Genomic DNA, 19,921 nt, shown 5'->3' on the forward strand with positions numbered 1-19,921 from the left:
CCCAGCCCCATCCCGCACCGAACACAGCAGCTCATTCCTAACACCTTTATTGCAAGGGGACTCAATACTAAGGGGGCTCTGGCTGCTCCTGCCTGCAGCGGCCACGGCCCCTGGAGCCTCTGTCCAGCAGGTGCACGCCGTGGGTCAGGGCTGCCCCACCAGCAGCTGGATTGGAGGCAGCCCGTCATAGGGCTGGAGGAGGCTCCACAGGCAGCAGGGTCGGGAGAGGCAGGGGGACAGCAGAGCAGAGCTACAGGTAGGAAGGCAGGTCCTTCTCGATCACCTGCGGGCAAGAGAGGAGCGTTGTACCCCAAGAACATCCCTGGCCTTGCCCTCCTCCCTCGCAGCAGCACTTACATAGGGATCTTCCATCGGGCTGTATCTCTTCGCCACTTGACCTTCCCGGTTAATGAGGAACTGTGGGAGTGAAGCAATCCCTAATGAGCGAGTCCAAGGCTCCCAGGGAGCCGCTGGGGGTGTGGCAGCTGTAGCCCCCACAGACTCACTTCCCCCTCAGCTGTGCTTGGGCAGGGGTTCCCAAGGGTCTCTAGACACAGGAATCCCTTGGGATGCTCCTGTCCTGACACGTGGGGTAACAGCACAGAGCAGAGCCCAGTGTGAGGCTCCCTTCTGCCTCAGGGACCCCCCAGCTCCCCAGAGGGAGGTTTAACCCAGGGGAGACAACTGTATCATACCTTGGTGAAGTTCCATTTTATTGCACTAAGAGAGAAAAAACAGGAGTGAGTTTAGAGCAGAAAAGCCCTTCCTCACCCCTAGCCAGGCCCTGAGCCAAGCCCTCCCTGCTGGCTGCAGGGCTGGGGGGTCTCCAGGGCTCCCCTTCCCACACTCACTTGCCCAGGGTGCCTCTCCCCTTGGGCTGCTCCTTCATCCACTTCCAGAGGGGGTGAGCATCATCCCCGTTGACATCGATCTTGCTGTACATGTCGAACTTCACCCCGTACTTCTCAGCAAATGCCTTGATCTGAGCGTTGTCCCCGGGCTCCTGAGGGGCCACACCGGGACCGTGAGAGACCATCCTGACACTCCCGGGGAACCTGAATCCTCACCCCACCTACCTGCTTCCCAAACTGGTTGCAGGGAAAGCCCAGGATGCGTAAACCCCTCTCAGCATATCGGGCGTGCAGGTCGACAAGCTGAGTGTAGTTTACTGCAGTTTTCCCTCATTTGGAGGCCACGTTGGTGATGATACAGACGTCGCCCCTGCAGAGGGGGTAGATGAGCTGCCCTTCCCCGCAGGGCAGAGGTCCCTCACCCTCCCGGCCGAGGCGTGAGGGTTACGCAAGAGCCGCTGTGGCTCAACCTCGCCCGGCGCTGCATTCCGCCACCCCGAGCCCCCGGCCCCTCCATCTTACCGGTACTTCTCCAGGGACACGTCGTTGCCATCGATGTCGAGGGCGTGAAAGTCGTAGATGGTCTTGGCCGAGCGCCAGTCGTCCGCCTGGGCACACTGAGGGGCGGGAGTGTCACTGGGGAGCCCCACGCCAGGCCCGCCACCTTCGTTCCCCTGTGGGACCCTGTGGGACCCTGCGGAGCCTCTCCGCACCTCCGCCACACCAGGCCAGGCCCAAGCCCCCGCCGCCCACCCTGAGCACCCTCCGGGAGAGACGCGGGGCCAGCCCCAGGCCCGACCCCCACCGCACAGAGCAGTCCCGGAGAGGAGCGGGCCGAGCCTTGCTCCTCGAGCGGCCCCGCACTCACCATGCTCCGCACCGCGCTCCGCCCTGGTCCCGATCGCGCTGTCCGCGCTGCCGCCCGCCCGCACCTCAGCGCGCTCCGCACCGCGGTGACCCAGCCCATAGCGCACAAACCCCGCCCCCTTCGGCCTGATCAGCCAATCAGTGCGTAGAGAGGCGGACTCGGCGGCATGATGGACGGAAATGTGACCAATAGGAGGGCGGGATGGCCTCAGGGGTGTTTATCGGGAGAGACCACGAGGGCGGGGGCAGGGACAGACCAAAGGGCGGGGTGTGGAGTCAGGTGCTGCGGACTGGGACCCCTGGGTGGCGATTCCCTCCCTCCCGGCCGCGGGTTCCGGACAGAGCCGCAGCCACCCAGAGACCCACCCCAGCAGCAGCAGAGAGACGCCTGTTCCCTCTGGAGCCAGCGGTAGGGGGCAGCTCGCGGCGGACCACATCTCCCAGGAGGTACCGCGGCTAAGGCCCCCGTGTGCGCTGCGGCGCCGCCTGTGTGTGCACGCGGCGCAGGCATCAGCGCGGGCAGTCCGCGGGGGCCTCAGCGGGAAAGATGGACGACGAGGAGGAGACGTACCGGCTCTGGAAGATCCGCAAGACCATCATGCAGGTCCGGGGAACGGAGGGACCGAGGGGGCCGAGTCTGGGGCGCGGGGAGTTCCGCAGGTGCTGCGGGGCCGCAGGGTGGAGGTGGGGGACGTGGAGGCCGGTATGCCCGCCCATCCGTTCCCGGTGCGGGCGCGTTCCTGAGCCCGGTGCTGCTCCCGCAGCTCTGCCACGACCGCGGGTACCTGGTGACCCAGGATGAGTTGGACCAGACGCTGGAGGAGTTCAAAGCGCAGTTCGGGGACAAGCCCAGCGAGGGCCGCCCCCGTCGCACCGACCTGACCGTGCTGGTGGCTCACAACGATGATCCCACCGACCAGATGTTCGTGTTCTTCCCCGGTGAGCAGCGCCGGCCCGGGCGGGGTTCAGAGCGTGGGGAGGCTCTCGGTGACCCCGGGGGATTTGGAATCCAGGGGGGATTCGGAGCACAGGAGACTTTCAGTTGCCGCGGGTCTGGCTGAACCTGCAGGGAGGGGGGTTCAGAGCGCGGGGGGGCTCTCGGTGACCCCGGGTCTGGTTCTTTCCTCAGAGGAGCCCAAGGTGGGGATCAAGACGATCAAGATGTACTGCCAGCGCATGCAGGAAGAGAACATCACCCGAGCACTGATCGTGGTGCAGCAGGGAATGACCCCTTCGGCCAAGCAGGTCTGTGGGGACAGGGCTGTGTCCCACTCTGGGACTCTTGGGGAGGGGCATGAGGTTTTCCCTGTCTGATTCTTAGCGTTGCTGTGTGTAAATAAAAGCCCTGAATTTCCCTCTGGGAAAAAGCTTTTGCTGGAGCCTGTTGTATCTAAGCACAGGCTCTTTTTTAGCACCCAAATGTATTTAACCAGAGCAGCTGGTGCTGGAGGCAGTAGCACAGCTGAGGGCCCGTGAGCGGTCAGGAGATGGGGGAAGGAAAAACAGATATTTCCCTGGTCCAGGAGATCCCTGTGCTCGTTCTCAGCCTGCTTGTGTCTGTGTGAGCCCAAGTTCTTGCTGAGGAGCAGCTCTTGAGCACTGCCAGGGCTGCCCCAATCACCTCTGATGGGCCTTTTTCTTACAGTCCCTGGTTGACATGGCTCCCAAATACATCCTGGAACAGTTCCTGCAGCAGGAGCTTCTCATTAACATCACGGAGCATGAGGTGAGCAGGGGCAGGATGGTCCCTCCCTTGTGCTGGCTGCATTCCTGCAGCTCCCACAGTCCTTCTCCTGGCCTCTGGCTGGGCTGTGAGGGACACAGTTGTCCTTTTCCCCTCCCAAACGTCTCCAGTTGCTGCCTCATCTCAGCCTCTCTCGTGTTTGCAGCTGGTGCCGGAGCACGTGGTGATGACAAAGGAGGAAGTAACAGAGCTGCTGGCCCGATAGTATCCTTTGAGCGTCCCTTTGGTTCCCTTTGTGTGTCCCTCCCTCCTGCCAGGGTGCGATGAAATTTGGGCTGAAAACCCCTCCTCCTGCCATGCTTCATTTCTGCCAACAGCCCATGGCATGTCTGGAGCTTCTCCTTGACTCCCAGCACAGCAAACTGAGGGAGAACCAGCTCCCCAGGATCCAGGCTGGGGACCCTGTGGCTCGGTACTTTGGGATAAAGCGTGGCCAGGTGAGAGGAGCAGGCTGAGGCAGCAGCTCCCCGTGGCAGGGCAGGGAGGGGATGATCCTTGAGGCCATGTTGGAGCTCTTGGAGCAGGAAAAGTGTCTCCTCCTCCTCTTGAGCTCTGTGTCTGCCTTGCAGGTAGTGAAGATCATTAGGCCCAGCGAGACGGCGGGCAGGTACATCACCTACAGACTGGTGCAGTGACACAGTGGGTAAGGATGAGGGGACTCCCTGCTTGGGAGGGCTCTGGGCAGTGCCAGGGGATGTACCAAGGTCAGTGTGAAGCAGCTGCTTCCAGGGAAATGTCTCAGAGTTTTAAATAGCTCATGGAAGGAGCTGTTGGGGAGAGTAGGGTGAGGCTCCCCTTTCACCTGTGCCTCTGCTCAGGCTGTGCCCATTAAGATTTGGGGTTCAGATGGACTGGAGCAGCATCAGGTCAGGGGCAGGATGTGATTCCCATCCTTCCTTCTCTTCCAGGTGTGAGGAGCTGGGCGGCTCCCACCAGCAGTTCACAGGCACTCGGAAATTCCTGCACTTCAGAGATGGTCAAGGAAATCCTCTTCCCACATTCTGCAGCCCTGTCACTGGGCCTCATTCCCTGTCTTCCAGCTTGGACTTTGTGCTGACCCCTCAGTCCCATCCAGGACTCAGCTGTGGAGACCTGAAGCAACGGGAAAAAACGAGTGGGAAAGGTTTTTGCTTCCCTGTTTTATGGGCTCTTGTTTGAAATAAAGGTTTGTACCCTCAGAGCTGTGCTGTTGCTCAGCCTCTCCCTGTGGCAAAGCCTCGAGACTCTGCAAGTTCCCATATTTTTCATTATGTTTGGAATCTCTTTTTGCTGGGACGCTGCATTGTGGCTGAGCCCTGCAGAGCATTTAACTGCTGCCCTGGGCAGTTTAGAAGCTGCAGTTAAGACTTACCTCATTCCTGCCCTCTCCCTTGGTTTGGGACCCTGGTGTTTGGACACTGCAATGGAGAGTTACTCACCACCCCCAGCTGCACTCATTTAAATCCATCCCAAGACTCTGAGGGGCTTTAAACTTCACTTTTTGTGCCAGAAACACTTGGATTTGGCCTCCTGCAGCTGGGGGAGCCTGGAAGATCCTGATTCCCCAGAACAAACACAGGTTAGAATGCACCTCTTTGTTTTATTGGTTTTTTTGGGAAGTTTGTCAACGAGAACACAGCAAGGCAGCATCGTGCAGCAGCACAGGCTTGTCAGGACAAACACAGAATTGACACAATCAGGAGGGAGCTGCTGCCGTGGGAAGCTCAAGCGCAGCTTTAGCCCCTTCTCTCACTCACACCCTCATCATCCTCACCCACCCTCTCACACACACGGTACCGCCGTGGCAGCAGCATTCCCACGCCTTCCTGCTGCCCTGGAAAAATCCAACTATCCTGTGGAAGAGCCGGAGGGCACAACAAATTCTGGGGCTCTTCCCTGGCTCAGTTCCAAACCTGTGAGTTAACCTGGGTTTATGTACCTTTGCTGAGATGGGTTCTCCATCGACTTCAAAGAGCTCAAACCTCCCGTCCATTGCCTGGGTCTGCAGTACCAAGGTGTCTGAGACCCCCCAGCATCACCTGGTCTGTCTCCCACAAGCAGGAGAACAAAGGAAAAGGCTCTCAGCTCATTCCAAGCTAAAACACTACTTGTTTCTCTGTGCCTCAGTGCAGGAAGGTCTCATAGCTTAAAAAAAAATAACCCAAAATCACTTTGGTTTTAGTCCCTTTGCCAGCAGAGGTAGTGGCATCATGTTGAAGAGTTGATTTCTGTCTTTACAGAAAAGGAAGCTCAAGATTATACTGGCTGGGGCTGGGCCTGGGGCTGGATCCAGGCCCTGGTGCCCCTGAGGAGGAGGAAGAGGCAATTCCCCATGGGGACCTGCCCCCAGAGCAGAGGGAGTTAATCCTGGACTTGCAGCGCAGCTTTTTGGAGATGAAATGACTGTACAACCAAAGCCTGAGAGCTCAGCAGGGCTCAGGACCCTGCAGCCAGGCAAATCTGCCCTGAGGCTCTCCACATGGCTCCTGCTGAGGGGGGAAATGCCCACCAATCCAAATACCTGACAATCCAAGCAGCAATGCAGATGCCATCAGCTGGGCCAGGACCACACAGTGCTGAGGTTTTGGGGCAGGAAATCTACCCTGAACTCTAGTTCAGTCAATGAGGGACATTCTGAGATCCTGGCAGATGGCACAGCCCCAAAGCCAAGCCTGGCTTGGGGCGAGATGGTGCAGGGGATTCACCCTGATCCCAACGCTGCTCTGGCCGTGTCCCTGTCCCAGTGAGCTGCCTCCAATTACACCTGTCGCTGTCGTGCCATTCTCCTGTCCATCTTGAGTGATTGTTGTCTCCATGTCACCCCGGCAGCCTTGGCTCCCTTCCATCCTCAGCCATCAGGGATGACCGGGTCCTTTGACTCATCCAACCTCGATCTCACAGCACAGGTGTGGGATTCAGGAGCACAGCAAAAAAAATCACCTGGAACAGGCACAGCCCTGGGTTCCTTCCCAATCCTGAACAAGTGGAGGGTCTGCCCAGACTCAGCTCCCTCCCAGGCAAGGTCCTTCATGGCCCTGGCTGAGCCAGGGGTCCCAGCACGCTGTGATCCCATTCCCCAGCTGGGCACCGAGGGGCTCAGGGGTTTTGTGTGAAAGCTCCAGCCAGGAATCAGCCAGGACTTGCCTGCAGCTGACACACCAAACCCCCCCCGGGCTGCTACATGTCCCTCCCACCCCTCCACGTTCAAGTTTCCATGTCTGGGCAGCCTCTGGCATTTGCCCCTTTGTCCATCCCAGTGCCATTCTTAGGTGACCCGGGGCTGCAGCTCGTGGCTGCTGTGACCCCGAGGGGTGCTGGGCTGGTTTGTGGCATTCCCGGGGGTGGCAGGGCTGCGGCTCTCCGGGTGTTCCTCCACATCACTTTGCTCATCCCCAGGGCTGCAGCAGCGGGGAGCGGAGCCCTCTGCATCTGACTGGCCCACGCTGCAGCTCCGGCTCCGCAGCCCCTCGCTCCCCTCGTCATAGAAATGAACTTCCTCCGTGCTGGTCTCGCTCCACTGCTTGGTCAGGTGTGTCCGTGGCTCCCCACCATCCTCCAGCTCCGAGTCAGAGTCCACGGAGCGGTCGCCGGACTCTGTGGGACAGAGGAGTTCTGTGCCACCCTCCAGCCCAGCACCGTGGCATCAGCAGGAGCTTCATGCAGCAAAACCGGGGCAGGGGATGGGTCTGTGTGCCCTCTGTGCCTCCCAAGGGACCTGCACCCACCAGGAACACCCCCAGTGCCTCTCACTGACCTGCGAGCGAGTCAGCGCTGAAAGCCAAATTGCTCTTCTCCGAAGGCAGCTCCAGGTAGGGGCTGGTGCCAAGAGGAGTCACAGGCTGGGAGCCTCCATGGGCCTGGGAGGGAACAGGGATGGTGGTGAGGGCATGGAGAGTTCTCAGGAACTGACACCAGAAAAGGTTCATGGAATATCCCCTGAATTCCCCCCCTCCCTGGGGATTCCTACCCGCTCAGCACCACTGGCCACCTCCTCTGTGGCGCCTGAGCCACGTCTGCTGGCTGGTGCCAAGTCCTTGTGCTCGAAGATGGTGGGGTAGAAGATGATGAGAGCCTCAATGATCCGAGCTTGGTGGGGATAATCCACCAGAGAGGACAAGGAAATTGTGGCATCCGTGGGCCTGGGGCGCATCAGCGTTGGCCCAAAGACAATGCCCAGGTTGCCTGAAGTCATCTTGTTGTCCTGTTCCACTTCCATGATCCTGCGTGGGAGGGGGAGGAACAGTTTGTGAGAGCAAGGAGGGAGAGGGGAGGATGGGCGGGGCTGGGGGAGATGCTGGGCTCAGGATGGGGAGAGAAGCAGCTGCAATCATTGACCCTCCTCCTGATTCCAGTGAGGAAGCTGCACTCACCTGCCCACCCCAGGGGAGAAAGGGAAGGCGCCCAGCAGCCACACAGGCTCTGGCCATGCCTCTCTCACCTCCTCAGGTGCTGCAGGAGGTACTGGAGCGTGGCCATGTTCTCGCAGGGGAGCTCCTTCAGCAGCTCCCTCAGCTTCAGCACCAGGCTCAGCACCACCTGGTCGGTGTCAGCTCCTCTGTCCACCAGCTCGGGGCCGCCCTTCCCACCGCGGCCCTTGGCCTCGCTGCCCTGCAGGCTCTCCTTGGCCAGCCCCATCAGCTCATTGTACAGCCGGAAAGGCATCAGGGGCTCCGGCAGCTGTGGGGAGAGAAGAGAAGAGAGAAGAGATGATCCCGGTCCTGGGAGCAGCTCCCACCTCCATGAAACCTGCACCTGTACCGAGCTGGTGTCACCTGGGGCATTTCTACATGGAGAAAATATCCCTGGAAGTGCTCGAGGCCAGCTTGGAGAGGGCTTGGAGCACTTTTAACATCTATTTCAGAATTCCATGAGTTTGTGACCTGCAGTGCTGCAAACCTCCCCCCAGAGGTGATATTTATTTATCCATCACCTGGAGCGTGTCAACCCAGCCTCATTAACGCTTGGCTCTTGTGAAGTTCAAGCCAAAAGCAGTGTTTGATCCACGCGTGGGTGTTTCTTGCTGGGTTGAGGTGCAGGTATTCCCTTTTTTTCCTGGAAAATCCCTGGCTGGGGTGGGCCCAGCTGCAGGTTGCCCAGCGGACAAGGGGTGGCTGGGAAGAGGACAGGGATGGGTTGTTCCGGGTGAGAGAGGCAAGATGTGAAGGGCACAGGATGTGCAGAGGTGGGGCTGCGGTGGGGGAAACTCTGCTTTGAAGTTTATGTGAAGCCGGTGTTGACTGCTGGGTGTTCCACTTGGCTGGGGATGTTTTCAGAGCAGCCTCAACGGATGTTTTGGGGACAGGCTGTCTCACAGCAGAGCAGGTTCCCTCCATCCACCCCTTCATAGAAGGACTTTAACCCATTTCTCTGCAGCAACGGGTCAGGTTGGGGCTCAGCACTGATTTCCCCCTCTCTTTTCCACTCTGCTTCTCTTTGGAGAAACCATGGAGGCCACTCAGAGTCCTTGACTCCTGATGTGCAGGAGCCCAAGGGCACGGCTTTCCCTTCGAGGTAACAGAGAGCTGCCCTTCCGGAGGTGTCAGAAAAAGGCAGCACAAAGAGTTAATCCACAACTGCCTGCGGGGGAGAAGCAGCTTCCGCTGTGCTGCTGCACTCCTGCCTTGCGGTGGTGGCTGTTGGAGGATGTGGGTGACGCTGCTTGCAGTGACAGTTTGGGTACGAGGTGGGGGGTGCTGGGGATGAGCACACCCTGGTGTGACCCCAGGGGCAAGAACCCTGCTGAGCCCACCTCAAGGTGACCTCAGGAGCAGAGACCCTGCTAAACCCACCCCAAGGTGATCCCAGGGTTTAGAGACCCCACTGAGCCCACTCCAAGGTGATCCCAGGGTTCAGAGACCCCACTGAGCCCACCCTGGTGTGACCCCAGGGGCAAGAACACTGCTGAGCCCAACCCAGGGTGATCCTAGGGGCAGAGACCCCACTGAGCCCACCCCAAGATGACTCCAGGAGCAGAGCCCACCGCATGGGGACGTGACTCAGCCCCTGCAGGGTGATCTTTGCTGGCTCCTTCCCTTTTTGGGTAGCCAGTTCCCCAATTGGAGGGGGTGGAGCTTTCCTTGTTGGGTGCTTGGGCACGTCGCTGTTCTGCGGCTGTGACCGCAGTGACGCCGTGTGGGATCAGCTGGGGGGGTCACAGTGGCCCCATCTCCAAGGCCAACCCACCCTCTCTCCCCGGGGAAGGGACCCCTCCCTCCCCACCCACCCAAACTGAGACAAATTTATGCAGAATTCCTCCTGCCAGGTTGGGTTCCCCTCCTTCCTCTGCCATGAGGCACCACCAGCACCTCACCTGTCTCAGGTAGAGCTTCAGGACGTTGCTGATGTCATGGGGGGAGGCCTGGGACAGCTCCACCAGCTCCTTCCCATTCTCGAAGGCCTGGCAAAGCTTCTCCACACGGGTCTTGACACCGTTAACTCGGTAGATGCCCTGTGAAAGAGAGAAAAGTGGAGCTGAAGTGAGGGGAGAGGTTCCTCTTCATGTTTGCATGGGGCAGTGAGCTATGTGCTCCCACCCCTCCTTTTGAAGTGGGAACTCCCTTTGGGAAGTCATTTTGGGATATCTCCTTCCAGCTCAGTCATTCCTGCTTCATAGGAAAGCAGGAGGCAGGAGAGGTGATTTTCCAAAGGCAGAGTTTGGGGTATGTGGGCCAAGCCCATCCCTGTGGAAATCTGAAATCAAGCCTGATTTCAGACTGATTTTCCAGAGGATCCTTCCAAGGGCCTGCAGCTCAGCCAGCTGAGGAGGAGGAGAGGGGAGTGTCACTCACCTTTGTTTTCAGAGCCCGCTTCTCGATCTCTGAAATGCATTTCTTGATGATGAAGGGGATCCCATCCGGGCTGCCCTGAGACGCCTTCGTGAAGTCCTGCCCGAAGAGCTGCAGCTTCCCTTGGAGCTTCTTGTGCCCACACTGGATGGCCAAGGTCTCCAGGCACTTCTTGTGGCAGGCCAGGTAGCACTGGAAGAGAGAGGGGAGCACGTGGAGGTGAGGGGCAGCCACAGACACCAGGCACTGCTCAGAGCATGGCGGGAGACAGGAAAAATGCCTTGGGGATGCTGCAGCACCAAGGGAAAGTGCCATTTTCCACCTGGAACCCTTCCCACAGCAGAAATGTCCTCCTGACCATAATCAGAGCTGGGTTCCACCCCCAGTTCTCCCAGCTCACCTCCTCACACTCGGCTCCCTGGAAGTACACGTAGCTGTTGCACTCCCGACACTTGGAAGGGGCACGGAGCTTCCTGAGCCGATGGGTCTGGGCAGCTTTGGACAAGCCAACATTCCGGAAAGGCCCTGTGGGAGCTGCCAGCTCCGGGGTGATCCCATTGATGCCTAGGGAAATGGAAATGTGAGGTCAGGCACAGCCTGAGCAGGACTGTCACTGTCACCGGTCTGAGCAGGGCTCATCCCTCAGGAAAGGCAGGGATGCTGGGGACACCATCAGGGATCTCCAGCAAATGTTGGGTTTGCCTGCAGAACTGTTGAATTTGGGAAAAGTAACCCACAGGGAGCTGTGCTGTGGTGAGGAGTGTGGCAGCAGCCCTGTCACCTCCCACCCTGTCACCTCCCACTCTGTCACCTCCCACCCTGTCACCTACTCTGCTCAAAGGGAGTGGTGGTCCCGTCCTTCTCCTCCAGCTCCTCACTGGAGGACGCGGTGCCATTGGATGACAGCCGCTGGAGCTTGTGGCTGAATTCACCTGTCCAAGGAAAACCCACAGACCAGTGAATCACCTGCAAAGCTGCTTCTCTTCTGAAAGCTCACCCCATCCCCTCAAATCCCACCCTATCCCACTGACTGGGATCGGCACAGTCATTTACAACAGTGTTCTCACAAGGCAGGTGAAACGGGGGATGGTCCTGCCTAACTGGGAAGCTCTGGGTTTAGACTGGCTGTGCTGGGAGGGGCTCCTGGGCTGTTCTCATATCTACCTGCACTGGAATCCAGGCTGCTGTCAGCCTCAGCAACAGAGGTTGGCCAGGATTTATGGACCTGGTGTCCCCTCCCACCTGCAGAGAGAACACACAGTCCGTTGGGATTGCTGCCTGTGTTTGGGAGGGAATGGCTGGAGAGCAGCCTGGGATGCTGGGAGAAACTGGGATGACTGGGAGAAGCTGCTGGTGGGGTTTGGTGCCTCCAGTGACACCCAGCAAGGAAAGAGGAGATGGGAAGATGGGCAATGGTTTGTTAGGGAGCAAGATGCCACAGATTTGATTTAGTATCCTTTAGAAAATACAGTTTGGGAGGCCCCCAGCCCATCCTGCTGCTGCAAGCAAAGCCCCTCGTACCCTGGGGGCCCCACTCTGCTCCTGCCTGGGGGAACATGGGGCAGGTGATGCAGAACTCTGGGGCTCCAGACTCACCTCTTCGCTCGGCTGCTCCAGCCCCACTTGGCAACTCCTTGGTTCCTGCTGCTCCCTCTGAGCCAGCCCCGGCCCCCTCTGCACTCGTGGAGAACTCACTGGCATTGAAGCTGCCCTTCCGTGGCCGAGTAAAGGGAGACCTGGAAGGGAAAAGGGAATGTGGATGGGAAGGAAGGACACTTGGAAACTTTCTCCATGTCTGCCACCCACCAGTCTCAGGAATCCAAGCCTTAAATACTCAACAGCCTGTCTCATCCATTGAAGGATAAGAGGCCAATTCCCGGCTGGTCCAGCACCAGCACACCCAGCAGGAGCTGCCTTCAGGAATGCTGAAAATCATCCTGCCTCCTGCAGGAGGGCGTGGGTGGCAGAAGATAACGAAGGGAACAGGGCTGAACCGGAGCACTACCCAGGAATGAACCCTCTCCTCCCTTACCAGGCGTTGTGGGACACGTAGGGCTCGAAGTCGTACTGGACGTCGGGCTCGTCGCCGCGCTGCAGCTGCCGGACGTGGGACGCGTACTGCTGGCCCGGGTCGTACAGCTTGCTGCTCTCACACAGAGTCTGGAAATTCACAGGCAGTGCCGCTGTCTGCATGTGCATGGTCTGGTAGAAGGAGATGGTGGCCTAAAAGTGATGTGGAGAGGGATAGATGTGAGCTTGGTGGGCGGGCATGTGAGGAGTTCCGGGTTAGGTGGGAAATCAGGAGCACAAAGTGGTGCTTTTCTGAGCACGAGGGAGATGGGAGCTCTGCATCCGCCCAAATGCCCTCTGGAAGGCAGCTCTGAGCTCTTCAGAGCAGGGCACAGCCACCTCCTGCCCTGGGGACGCCCCAGCCTGCCCCACTCACCGACTTGATGACCTGGTCAGTCTGTTTGATCACTTCATGGATATACCGCAGGGAGTTCACCTTGGTGTCCTCCAGCTCCTGCTTCTGTGTGTTTGCATCGGCCACACAGGTGCGATACGTGGCCATGGCCTCTTCTGCCTGGGAGGTGGGAGAGCAAGGGGTGGGAGCAGCTCAGAGGTGAGGAAAGTAAGAACGGCCCCTTGCACGCTGTTCATCCAGGCATTCCTGAGGATCAGTTCACTCCACGTGGCTCAGGGGACAGCAGGAGCGAGGAGGCCCCTCCAGAGCTGTCACCCTCCTACCTTGTTCTTGGCTTCCTCTTCCAGCCGCCTCTTCTTGTCCAGGGTTTTGGTGGTGATGCTGCTGGTTGTGTTTTGCTGCTCCTCCTCTGCTTTCACCGCCATGTACTTGGCCTTGTCGTGCTCCTCGCTGCGCTGCATGTATGTCTGCTTGGCCTTGCGCAGGTTCCCCTCTGCCTCTTGCTGCCAGGGAGAGCCAGGGTGAGGGTGGAGCCCAGCAAGGGGGTGAGCAGCTCCTGCCAGGGGCCCCCGGCACAGAAGAGCCACCCAACCCTGCTGGAGAGGGGCACTGCTCAGAGGAGGTGTCACGGAGTTTTTGGGAACACAAACCCAGTCACTCACCAGTTTCCTCTGTGCCCGGTGCCACTGCTCCTTGATCTCCTTCCTGCGTTTCTCATGTTCCAGGCGTCTCACCATCAGTGGCTGCAAGGGGAGGGAGGAACAGCCCCATGAGCTGAGCACTCCTGCTCTGCCCTCACCAAGACTCTGCATGGAGAAGTGCCCTGTGGTGGTCACTATCACTCCCAGGACAGGTCACAGACACTGGTTTGAGCCAGGGATGAAAGTTCACAGCCTGGGAAGTGCTGGATGCAGATTCCCTCTGGATTGAGCTAAGAGAGAGCCACCTCTGCAACACCAGGAGCTCCAGCCCCAGGAAGGACCTTCTGTCCCCTCACCTGGAGGAAGGTTTGTTGCTGCAGGGTGTTGGCTGCCTGCAGAACTGACGTCCCGTGCTCCATGTCCTGCTCCAGGGCCAGCAGATAGATGGACAGGAAAGGCATGTTGGTCTGGGGAGAGGGAAAACACATCTCCCTGAGCCTCAGCACCAGAGTGAGCCCAAGGAGATGCATCCTTCAGGGAGGAAGAGCCAGAGGCAAGGTAAGGCTGGTGACTGCTGGTAGAAGCCCCATCCTGAATTTCTCCAGGCAGAACTCTGGAGAGCTGCCCCCATGTCCTCCTGAGCTAGGGCACATGGAATGGGCTCTCCAGGGCTGCTGGCTCCCAGTCCAGCCTGGCACTGGGGGCTTCAGGGACTTGGGGGCTTACCTCCTGACTGATGGTTTGCTTGCAGCTGTTTGCCATCTTCTGGAGCCCTTTGGCAAACTCCATCTCTGGAAGTAAAAGGTTGAAAGTGAAAAGATACATGAGACACTGGGATTTCCCTGGTGGAACCCAATCTCCTTTTGAAAAATTAATGAGGAACTTGAGGAGTGAGGTTCCCACTGCCCTGGCAGCATCAGCCTCCTCCACAAGGGGCTTCAGCCTGTCCTGTGGCTCAGCCCTGCTCCAGAAGGGACACACCTGCTGTCCCCCCACTCACCCAGTGTGGTCCTTTTCTCCATGTACCCAATCAGGTCCTTCATGTACTTGGAGATGTTTTTGGCGTACTGGAGGGCAGCGTCCACACCCCCCTCGCAGCGCTGCAGCATCACATCCACTTCCTCAGCTGGAGGACGGGCTGTGGAGGGACAGACACTCCGTGAGCTTCCAGTGCAAACCCCCCCCCAGCTCTGTGCCAGCCCTGGTGCCACCAGCTCTGCTGCCTTCACCCAGCTGAGGAGTGATGCTCACATGTGGCTCAGGACGGCAGCGATGATGGGGAAGGTGCCAGTTCCTGCACAGACCCCAAACCCTGCACCCAGACTCATCCTGCTTACCTGTGTCACAGCTGTCCATGCCTGAGGGCACTCCATCTCCTCCAGGCCCAGGAATCCCCCCATAGAGGCTCTCCATGGTCTTTGGGAATTGGGAAAGAAGAGGGACTGGTCAGCCAAGAGGATGGGGAGCAGCTGGAGGGGCTGGCAGATGGATGGAAGCTGGAGCAGCTTGAGCCTTTTGGCCACAGCTGGAAGTCAGCTGTGCCCAGGCTGTGCCCAGGAGCTAATGGAACTGTCACTGGAGCAACACCCTGCTCTGGGCTCACACCAGAGCTGAGGGGAGCAGCCCTGTGTGATCCTGAGCCCCACATGGTGGGAGCATCCAGGTATGCGGGCATCACTCACCTGGTTCTGGTCGCTGGGTGGGATGGAGAGGATGGTGCTGCTGTCCACCTCCCCCATGAGGAACTCGGACACCCTGTGGGGAGAGGAGCATGGCAGGGTTCAGCACAGGGACAGTGACAGGGGCTGTCTGCAGGGGACAGCTGCCCAAACTCCCTTACGTGCTGCTGAAGGACACGGCGATGGTCTCCACGGCCTTCTCGAACTCCCGCTTGTCCGCCTCATTGTTGGATTCGTAGTGGAAACCTGGAGATGAGGAAGTGTGGGAGCCCTGTTGCCACAAGCAGCTGTCCCTGTCTCAGCAGAAGGATCTGCCAGTTCATGCTGGTATCGGGGGGGGGTTTGGGGCTGGAGAAGGGGCTGGGGTGAATCAAGGGAGCAGTGGGAAGGATCATCCCTATGGATGATGGATTTTTCCAGTGCAGTAGTTTCCTCCTTCTTCCCAGGTCTGACGTCCCTGACAGCATCCTTGGCTCGTGTTTCTGTTTATTCCCGTTACTCAGGGCTGCTGGAAAAGTGCTACTGGACCTGTTCCACTGCCTGCCCTGCCTCATGGCTCCTCCAAATCCCTCTCCAAGCAGGATGAACTCCTCCAGGGGGGCTCTTGCTCGCAGTTAAATGAGGAACCACCACCAGCAGCAGGAACTGGGGCCAACAGCACTTGGCAGGCTCCCACACCATGGGACACACCAGCAGCCAGGACTCCTAGGCAGACCCCAGGTCAGCCCGTTGGGGTGGGGAGGGGTCTTCTCCCTCCCATCCCTGTGTGTGACCAGCCTCACAGCAGCCCTCCTGCCATCCTGTCCCCTGTGGTTGCTGTCGGGTGTCCAGGAAGCCACGGGTGACTCAGAAGGTTGTGCTGTGCCTGTGGTAGGTGCAGCCACCCCCTCTCCGTGGGTGACAGCGGCGGGAGGTGGTGCCCAGCTGGGATTTGACCTCCCAGACCCCACTCCGTAAACACAAGAGGCTGCCAGGAGCAGGATCTGATTATTTCAGTGTTTTTCCTGTGGCTGTGCCTGGAAACCCCCAGGCAGGATCTGTCATTTCTGACACTACATCATCCTTAAAGCTGAACCACAGCAAGAGGCAGATGATGCTTTCACCCTCTCCACCAGTCAATGGGGCAGCTCCACTCCTGGCAGCCCCTCCATGGGCTCCCCAGTTCCCCCAATCCCATTGTGGGGCAGGAGAGGAGCAGGACAGAGCTCCCAGCCCCACTGTCTCACCCTTGACTTTGGAGATGAGGGTCCCAGCAGCTGTCAGGGTCTCCAGGGTGTTGAGCAGTGGGTATTTGTTGATGACCTGGCGCAGGATGCGCAGCATTTCACCCAGGCACTCGTGGGCCAGCGGCCGCTGGGGCTCCTTGGGGTCTGCAAGAGAGGGGGGCTGAGATGCTGCATCCTTGTCCCACATCCCTGCCTTGTGTCCCTGCTCTGTTTACATCCCAGCCACCCCCTGCCAGCCAGGTCCCAGGCAGGGACCCTGCAGCAAATCCCCCTGGCCTCAGGGCGTCCCAGGACTGGCATGGCCACATCCTGCCTGTCCAGCACCTCCCCAGAGCCGTGGCCGTGTGTCTCCTGCCCAGCCTGGTGTTGCCTGGGGGACAGTCTGACCTTTGAGGCATTTTTTCCTCCGTAGTAACTTTTTCCCTTGAAAGCAGTTTGGGAATTTCCTCCATTTCCTTCCCTCCCTCCTGCCGGATGGACGCTCCCAGCTGGGAGGGATGGGCCTGGTCCAGCCAGGCTTGCTGCATCCCACAGGTTCCCCCTCTGGGATCCCCCTTCTCTGGGCTCCAGTTGCCAACCCAGGGGTCTGGCCAGGACCCCCCAGTGCAGGTCTAGGGCTAGGATCTGAAATCCTGGTTAGGAAGTGAGGAACCTCCCTCAGAGAAGCGCTGGGATGGGGGATCAGCAGCCCCCTCCCCATCCCAGCCCCCAGCTCAGGGTTGGGAAGGGGTTTCTGCAAAAACAACGTGGTGTCATAAGCCCCCAGACCACGGGATTGATGCATTCCCTGTGTCCCCTCGGGCAAGGAGAGCTGCTCTTTAACCTGCAGACCACCCAGCCCCTCCTGCTGGCTGCCCTGGTGTGCTGGGGGGGCCGTGCCTGGCACCCCATGGGGGTCGGGGGGCCCTGGCAGGCGGCTGGCACCGCAGCGCTGTAAACAGGAAAACGGGCGGATGAAAATAGCTCGCGGCAGGAAGCCGCGTTATCCTGGCTCCGAGCTCCACTCACCCACCGCTCACCCACCACCTCTGACTGCGGCTGCACCGTCCCCCGGGGGTCCCGGTGCCCTGTGGCCCACGAGACCTGAGTGGGTTCGTCCCAGGGTGCTGCCATGCACGGGGTGGGCACTCACCATCACGCAGCACCACATCCCGCAGCTTCTCCAGGGCATCGGCGAAGCGGGTGACATCCGTCAGCAGCTGGGAGATGTCCTCGGGGTCGATGAAGGGACCGTCCCCGCCCTCCATGGGGCTGTAGGACATGGGGGTCTTGTGGCCCTTGGGCACAGCACGGGGGGCTGCGGGCAAGGAGAAGCCGGCGGCGCTGGCATGGCGGCTCAGGCTGGTGGGACGCTTCAGGGTGCCCACGGCGCTGGGGCTGCTGCTGAGCTTGGCACTGCCTGGGGGCAGCTCCCCCACGCTGGAGCCCGGAGCCTCCAGGCAATCCTTGCGGGACAGGTCCTGGGGAGCAAGGGTGAGTGTGAGGGCACAGCCAGCGTGGTGGGGATCTCGGAGAGGGAAGCACCCCCATGCCACCATCCCGGGGAACAAGTTGTTGCCTTGAGGGGCTGGTGCCGGACCCTGCAGCTGTGTCCTGCCTCAGTTTCCCCAGGTAGGGATCCCCTTCGGGGACCGTTTTGGGAGAGTGGGTAGGGTCTGGGCAGTTGCCTGGCTGCCCCTACCAATTCCTGACAGCTCCTTGGGGTCCGTGTTTGTCACGAGGGGCACACAGTGACAGTATGGGTGACACTGCTTGTCCACAGGCAGTGGGGCTGCCCATCCCAGGGGGCTGGGGACTCCAACACAGCAAAATGGCAGCAGATCCGGCCCGCATATCTCTTCCTCTTTTTCAGCTGCTCCCAAGCTCGGGGAGGAGGCAGAGACAGGGGCACCTCCCAGACTATTGTTGGGCGCTTTGCAGGTATTTTACAGATGGAGAAAGCCCCAAATTTCTAGGGGTAATATTGGACTGAGGGAGGGACTGGTACCGGCACTGTTCAGAGAGCCACACATCCAACGAGAGTCCTTGGGCATGGAGGGGGGACCCTGCAGCCCCCCAGCCCCCGCAGCAGCTCCCAGCACTGACCCCCGGCACCCGCTATGACACGAACGTGCGGGGTCTGAGCATCCCTGGCGTGGGCGCTGCCGGAAGTGTTTTTTGGCACCGGCGGGACAGACACGGAGTGCCAAGACCACGAGGCTTCCGCGGGCGAACGGGGGGAGCTCATCTCCAGGGGGGGGCCAGACCACCATGGGGCTGCAAAGAGGCAGAAACGCCTCCACCCCAAAACGCCTGGGCCACCCCAGCCCTGTCTCGGTCCTCCCGGCTTGCAGCGGCCCCGGCGCCCCCCGTCCCTCCCTCCGGCGTCCCGGGGTGCCCCCGGCCGTACCGTCAGCCTCACGGCGGGCGTGCGGGGCAGCGAGTCCAGGGAGCGCTGGGGCGGGTGGGCTCTGCCCGCCGCCGCAGAGGGGCTGTAGCTTTTCTTGCCCGCAGCCCGGCCGAGCATCCCGCTGGCCGCCACCCATAGGCCCTTCTCCCAGGGAGTCGGGACGGGGATGGGGACGGGTGTCCCCTGCTAAGGAGCCTCGGGTGGGCTCTGGGTCGCCGTCGGCCACATCGTGCCAGCCCAGTCTCGCCCCACGCACCGGGACTGGGGCGCAGGCGCGGGGCGGGCAGTGCGGGGTGCGCCGGGGAGCCCCGGCCGGTGGCATTTCCTCCTGGCCCCTCCGGCACCGAGGGGGTCCACACGTCAGTAAATAAATATCAGCCAGAGCCTAGGCAGCGGGGCTGACCGAGCCTGCGCTCCCCCCGCTCCCATCCCGGTCCCCATGGAGGTTTGTGAGTCTCTCTGCCCTTGCCAAACCCTCGGCCACAGCCCCCCCATTTCCTCCCTGTCCTTTCCTGCCCTCCCACCTCCTTCGGCGGCTGCTCCGTCACCTTCATCTGGGGCAAAATTCCCCCCACCGCAGCCCCGTGAGTAGGGTTCTTTACCGTTTCCCTCCTCTTCACACGTATCCAGGACCCTGTTGCCAACCTGTGGCTCTACCCAGCAGTTCCGTGGGTGCTATTGCCCCTACAACCCCCACCGTGCCAGGGCTACGGAGCGGGCGAACACTCACCGGCAGGGTCTGTGGGACGGGGCTTCCCGCCCGGCTCTTCTTGGAGATGGAAGGGGTTTTTATCAGCTCCCGTTTCTTCCGGGAGAACATCGTTCCCAGGGGGCCGAACCGCTGCCCTCAGCCCCTCGCTCGGCCCGGCCGCCGTGCCGGTTCCTCACGGCGCCGGTCACATTCGCGGGGCGCAGTGTCAGGAGGGCGCGTGTGACGCCGCCTCGTTTCCTCATCGGCTTCGCAGCCTGACCTGAAACAGGAAAAGCCGAACTCGCACCGAGGAGCGAGGCCGGGGCCAGGGGCACCCTGGCTGCCCTGAGGGGTCGCAGGGGACAGCGGGACCCCGGCACTTCTGGGGGTGTTTGAGAGGGCTTCAGTGCTGCAGTCCAGGGCGTACAGAGGGGTGAGGGGCTGAGCCCCATTCTGTGGGATCGGTGCTGGCCCCCGTGGGATTCCTGCTCTCTGGGGAGTTCACCCTGTTTGGGGTCCAGGGAGGACAAGCTCCATCCCTCTGGAGGCCCAGGTGTGGGGTGAATGGGATGGGGGGCTCTGGGCTCCCACGCGTGGGATGCTCCCGCCTCTGCCCTTCCTTGGGCTCGGTGTCGGTGCCGGGA

At 60.3% G+C, this 19,921-nt stretch overlaps 3 protein-coding genes across 4 annotated transcripts; 1 reads left to right on the forward strand and 2 right to left on the reverse strand.

The window, feature by feature from the left end:
- Positions 1 to 31: 31 nt before the first annotated feature.
- GPX4 (glutathione peroxidase 4) lies at positions 32 to 1,834 on the reverse strand. Its single transcript, XM_014882939.2, has 7 exons — positions 1,720 to 1,834; positions 1,374 to 1,468; positions 1,077 to 1,221; positions 852 to 1,003; positions 696 to 720; positions 358 to 417; positions 32 to 283 (listed from the first exon to the last, which is right to left on the reverse strand). Exons 1-7 carry the CDS (start codon positions 1,816 to 1,818, stop codon positions 251 to 253), a joined length of 609 nt encoding a protein of 202 aa, XP_014738425.2. The 5' UTR covers positions 1,819 to 1,834; the 3' UTR covers positions 32 to 250.
- Positions 1,835 to 1,970: 136 nt separating this feature from the next.
- Positions 1,971 to 4,642, forward strand: POLR2E (RNA polymerase II, I and III subunit E). The gene is made up of 8 exons (XM_014882934.2): positions 1,971 to 2,322; positions 2,483 to 2,657; positions 2,848 to 2,963; positions 3,364 to 3,444; positions 3,608 to 3,666; positions 3,821 to 3,899; positions 4,032 to 4,105; positions 4,371 to 4,642. The coding sequence occupies exons 1-7, from the start codon at positions 2,266 to 2,268 to the stop codon at positions 4,095 to 4,097; spliced, it is 633 nt and encodes a 210-aa protein (XP_014738420.1). The 5' UTR covers positions 1,971 to 2,265; the 3' UTR covers positions 4,098 to 4,105; positions 4,371 to 4,642.
- Positions 4,643 to 5,021: 379 nt separating this feature from the next.
- ARHGAP45 (Rho GTPase activating protein 45) lies at positions 5,022 to 19,534 on the reverse strand. 2 transcript variants are annotated; one of them, XM_088179237.1, is made up of 23 exons: positions 19,317 to 19,534; positions 17,330 to 17,657; positions 16,198 to 16,341; positions 15,133 to 15,217; positions 14,975 to 15,047; positions 14,630 to 14,708; positions 14,293 to 14,430; positions 14,019 to 14,083; positions 13,649 to 13,759; positions 13,314 to 13,394; positions 12,975 to 13,154; positions 12,673 to 12,810; positions 12,259 to 12,449; positions 11,823 to 11,962; positions 11,391 to 11,468; positions 11,057 to 11,158; positions 10,627 to 10,790; positions 10,230 to 10,418; positions 9,752 to 9,889; positions 7,880 to 8,118; positions 7,409 to 7,661; positions 7,196 to 7,298; positions 5,022 to 7,035 (listed from the first exon to the last, which is right to left on the reverse strand). In XM_088179237.1, exons 1-23 carry the CDS (start codon positions 19,404 to 19,406, stop codon positions 6,707 to 6,709), a joined length of 3,438 nt encoding a protein of 1,145 aa, XP_088035363.1. In that variant the 5' UTR covers positions 19,407 to 19,534; the 3' UTR covers positions 5,022 to 6,706. The 2 variants fall into 2 exon arrangements, with proteins under 2 accessions (XP_088035363.1, XP_088035362.1); XM_088179236.1 differs by lacking the exon at positions 19,317 to 19,534 and adding an exon at positions 18,587 to 18,835.
- Positions 19,535 to 19,921: the final 387 nt, after the last annotated feature.

Source organism: Sturnus vulgaris, chromosome 26 (assembly GCF_052056855.1).
Source record: "Sturnus vulgaris isolate bStuVul1 chromosome 26, bStuVul1.hap1, whole genome shotgun sequence".
In the NCBI taxonomy this organism is placed as follows: domain Eukaryota; kingdom Metazoa; phylum Chordata; class Aves; order Passeriformes; family Sturnidae; genus Sturnus; species Sturnus vulgaris.

Coding starts and splice junctions, on each gene's coding strand:
- POLR2E (XM_014882934.2), top strand. CDS start 2,266: ATGGACGACGAGGAGGAGACGTACCGGCTCTGGAAGATCCGCAAGACC. Junction 2,323..2,482: donor TCCGCAAGACCATCATGCAG/GTCCGGGGAACG, acceptor CTGCTCCCGCAG/CTCTGCCACGACCGCGGGTA. Junction 3,445..3,607: donor TTAACATCACGGAGCATGAG/GTGAGCAGGGGC, acceptor TCGTGTTTGCAG/CTGGTGCCGGAGCACGTGGT.
- ARHGAP45 (XM_088179236.1), bottom strand. CDS start 18,703: ATGCTCGGCCGGGCTGCGGGCAAGAAAAGCTACAGCCCCTCTGCGGCG. Junction 14,431..14,629: donor CATGGACAGCTGTGACACAG/GTAAGCAGGATG, acceptor GTCCCTCCACAG/CCCGTCCTCCAGCTGAGGAA. Junction 7,299..7,408: donor TGGCCAGTGGTGCTGAGCGG/GTAGGAATCCCC, acceptor GTTCCCTCCCAG/GCCCATGGAGGCTCCCAGCC.